General features: G+C 35.5%; 1 protein-coding gene across 1 annotated transcript in view; it reads right to left on the reverse strand.

Annotated features, from left to right (window-relative positions):
• Positions 1 to 4,021, reverse strand: part of LOC106883289 (chitin synthase chs-2) — an 83,906-nt gene that overhangs the window by 77,753 nt on the left and 2,132 nt on the right. Inside the window, exons 3-4 of the mRNA XM_052970379.1 lie at positions 2,821 to 3,737; positions 443 to 707 (exon numbers count right to left, since the gene is read on the reverse strand). Of these exons, the coding sequence (XP_052826339.1) occupies positions 443 to 707; positions 2,821 to 3,737 (1,182 nt within the window). The remainder of the gene's footprint in view (positions 1 to 442; positions 708 to 2,820; positions 3,738 to 4,021) is intronic.

The raw sequence follows: 4,021 nt of genomic DNA on the forward strand, positions 1-4,021 counted from the left end.
GGGGTCAATAAAAAAGCAACCAGTTAAACACTGGAGTCGATGTGTTCGACTACCCTCTCCTACAAAATCTCAGGCTGTGCGTCTATCACAGAAAGGTTTATTATCATAAGCTTTACAAAGGATATGGAGGAGACTGAATAAGTTAGCCATTCTGAATATACACACATACACATATAGATACATATGTACATACATATATATCTATATATACAGATACACGCACGTATACATACAAATACCTGCATGCATGCACATGCACACACAAATGCACAAATACACACACACACACACATACACACACACACAAACACACACACACACACACACACACACACACACACACATATATATATATATATATATATATATATATATATATATATATACACATACACACACATACATGCACACACATACACACATATCTATGTATTAGACTTACTTGACTCCATCGTTTTTTCGGTTTCACTTTTTGAGTGTCTTTCAGGTGCAGAAAAAACGGAATGCCACAATTTAAGATCCATTGAAGTTGCAATCCGTAAGGCATTCGATTTGCATAAACTTCTGTACGAGCAATATTCAGTTTGTTTTGAAGTAACGACAGAAGCTGCAGTGCAAACTCTCCAAGATCGTTTCCTTTACAACCATTATCAAGAATCACGTGGGACTCTATATAGACATGAGACAGTTTTTTCGACAAGGATAATCTGGAATTCACAGAAGAGATTTAATGAAAAAAAAAAGATGCAACTGACAAATACAGACAGCAAATCTGAAATGGACTTTTACAGGTAGGAAAACTTTCATTTCTTTTAAAAACAAACTCTGGTCCCGTAACGATACTGACGAAGACTTCGACGTTACTACGGGTTCTGCTAATTCAGCCCAGATCATGGACTTGATGGGTCTGTTTCTCCTTTCAAAAATTAAGGAGAAATTCTTAAACACCAGGAGAGGTTTGTATAGAGACAACGTCTTATTTGCTATCTCAAGTTGTACATTAAAAACAATCGATAGAAGGAAGAAAAAATTAATTCATTTTTTTAAGGTATATGATTTGGAGATCCTGTTTGAAAATAGCACGGAAACTGTTAACTTTCTAGATGTAACATTAAATTTGGATGATGGACTATTTTATCCCAATTATAAGCCGAATTAAAGCATCTAATATATCCATATACTATCTAATCACCCCAAAAGTATCATCAATGGATTGATTAGGGGAATTTCAATTAGATTAGCTAACTTGTCGGCAAACCAAACAGTTTTAAATTACGTGGCGCCTATTTTTAACACAGCTTTGAAGAATAGTGGTTTTAAAGAAGATATATACTATATTAAAGATACCCTATTCAAATACAGATAAGGTAAACTTTTTCCAAACCCAGCTGAATCCGGTATTGATATTTCGCTCGTAAATAACCCTCCTGAACAACGTGACCCCTATCATTTTAGGAGATTTCCTTGGTATCCTAACATGTATAATAATAATAATAATAATAATAATAATAATAATAATAATAATAATAATAATAATAATAATAATAATAATACGCTCATCTTTTCATTTTTAACGTTGCGGTAGAGTCGTACAACTTCTTTGAGCATATGTTCAGGTTTATGAGACAAGGATAGCTGCTCAAGGAGCTGCCTTCCAAGTCTTATGATGTTATCAGCCTCATATATGCAAACTCGGTCAAGTGATGCACTTCGACACTTGATAGTTAAAAAATGTTGCTGATATGATACGACATTCAGAGTCAGTTTGGATTGATGTTAAGCCTCTGCCACCTTGCTTTCGTTTTAGGTAGAGGTGGTCCACGTCACTGTTGATGTGGAAATTATGAGTGCTTGTTAGTATCATCCGGATTTTCGCATCAATTGCTTGGATATCATCAAGGGAAGCAGCCCAAATGTTGGTATGAGTACTGGCATTGCAAGCACATTGTAGGCCACTGTTTCATTGAATGCAGATAGTTCCGAGGTCCAAATTTTCTTTATTTGGTTGTAATATTCATTAGTGAGACGTTTTTTTGCTACAGGTTCCATTGTAAGATATGTTTTCATCTACTCCTAGATACCTGTAACATTCCTCATCAGATATAGAGGAAACAGTCAAGTCATTAATGAAGATGTTGCTAGTCTAATTTACAGTTTCCCTCTTTTCACAATCGTATAGTAACATTTGTCCTGCCCAAACTCCAACCCCACATCCTTTGAGAAAGTTGTAACCAGGTCAAGGTTCTTTTCCATCGCGTGTACACTATTTGTATATAGTTTCAAGTCATCTACAAAGAAACAGTGTGTAATATTGCTATTCCTGTTTCCTTGTGAACCAGTGAGGTATCCTTCAGATTTCCTTAACATGGATTAACAGAATACCCTCTCCACGTGAGAGTATATCAAATCCAGAATTATCTTTCTCGGAAAATTTCAGATAGGGCACATTTCACAAATATATAACTCTGACTACTACTACTACTACTACTACTACTACTACTACTACTACTACTACTACTGCTGCTGCTGCTGCTGCTACTGCTGCTGTTACTGCTGCTGCTGCTGCTGCTGCTGCTGATGATGATGATGATGATGCTACTACCACTACTGCTGCTGCTACTACTACTACTACAATAATTATTGCGGTTGTGCCAGCTATTTACTGTAGTTGTAGTAGGGGGAGAGTGGTCAGTTACTTTAGTCAGTGATGTAGTTTCGCTGGTAGGCAGTACAGAATTTGTATGCGTGTATGTATGTATATATATGTATGTATATATATGTATGCATATATATATGTATGTATTAAGCATTGTTATTTACCCTTCTAAACTTTTCAGGAGACGCTCCATTTCGAATTCTGCTTCTCTATACATGGTTGTACATACGAAAATTTTGCTCACTTTGGATACCCCGGTCAACATTTCACTCATCTTATCATGTCCGGTATGAATTCCTTCTGGTTTGTAATTCAAATGCAAATGATGTTCGAGGAAGATATTGTTGTAAGTAAAACTTAAGAAGTTCGATTCCGAAGATTTCAGTATGGAATTTGGTACAGGTGTATGGTTCATGCCCAGCATTAGAAATGGTAACAACCAAAGTAAAACTGCAATTCCTAAACAAAACCACGAAGCGAGAGTTAATCCTGACAGGGCAGACAACTTTACGACATGAAAAAAACCATAGAAATTGTCGAAAATTATGATCAAGATTGTGATCGGAGTGACGAATAGTGTTGGTAGGTAAATACCACTATGTGTAAGGCATATTCGTGCTGATACGTAAGTGGATGCATGCGATAATAAACCGGCAAAGAGGTGAATCAAGAGTCCATCTCTGAAGGTTTTTGTTGAGTTTATATTATCGAAACCTTGCATTAAGCTGTAAAATGATTCTTTGAAAGTGTCCTGCCGATTTAAGTAAGTTATAACAACGGCTAAAACAAAAAGTACTACCAATTTCAAAACAGTATAAACTATACCGGCATTTTTACGACCATCAACGAAGCCGTCTTGAGATCGTATTATAAACGTTGCTATTCCGGGGCACCACGTGAAAGATAAAGCCAATAAGGATGTGGACAAAATTAGAGATTCTGAAATAGTCAAGATTTGGCTAAAACCAGTCACAAATGACGTGGCCACAACTAATGCAACAGAAATTAGTCCGAATGCAGTACGAAGAATATTCTTCAGAGATTTAGTGTTTGAATTGGTGTTATCATGGTCCAATATCCACTAGAAAAAAAGAAAGAAAAGAGAGAAATAAGTACAAATGTATTTGGTATTTTCTAATGGTAGGCCATATTACATGTCAACATTTCATACAATTTAGCAATGAAACTGGCAACATTTACATGTGTATCTTATATACAAATTATTAGTTAGTTCAGTAAGTTGAATATATTGCTGGCATGTAAAAAGGGCTTTATATTTAAATATGTATCTGTGTGTGCGTGCGTGTGTGTATACATACATGTGTGTGTGTACGTATATATATATATATATATATATATATATAT

Source organism: Octopus bimaculoides, chromosome 9 (genome assembly GCF_001194135.2).
Source record: "Octopus bimaculoides isolate UCB-OBI-ISO-001 chromosome 9, ASM119413v2, whole genome shotgun sequence".
NCBI classification, from domain to species: domain Eukaryota; kingdom Metazoa; phylum Mollusca; class Cephalopoda; order Octopoda; family Octopodidae; genus Octopus; species Octopus bimaculoides.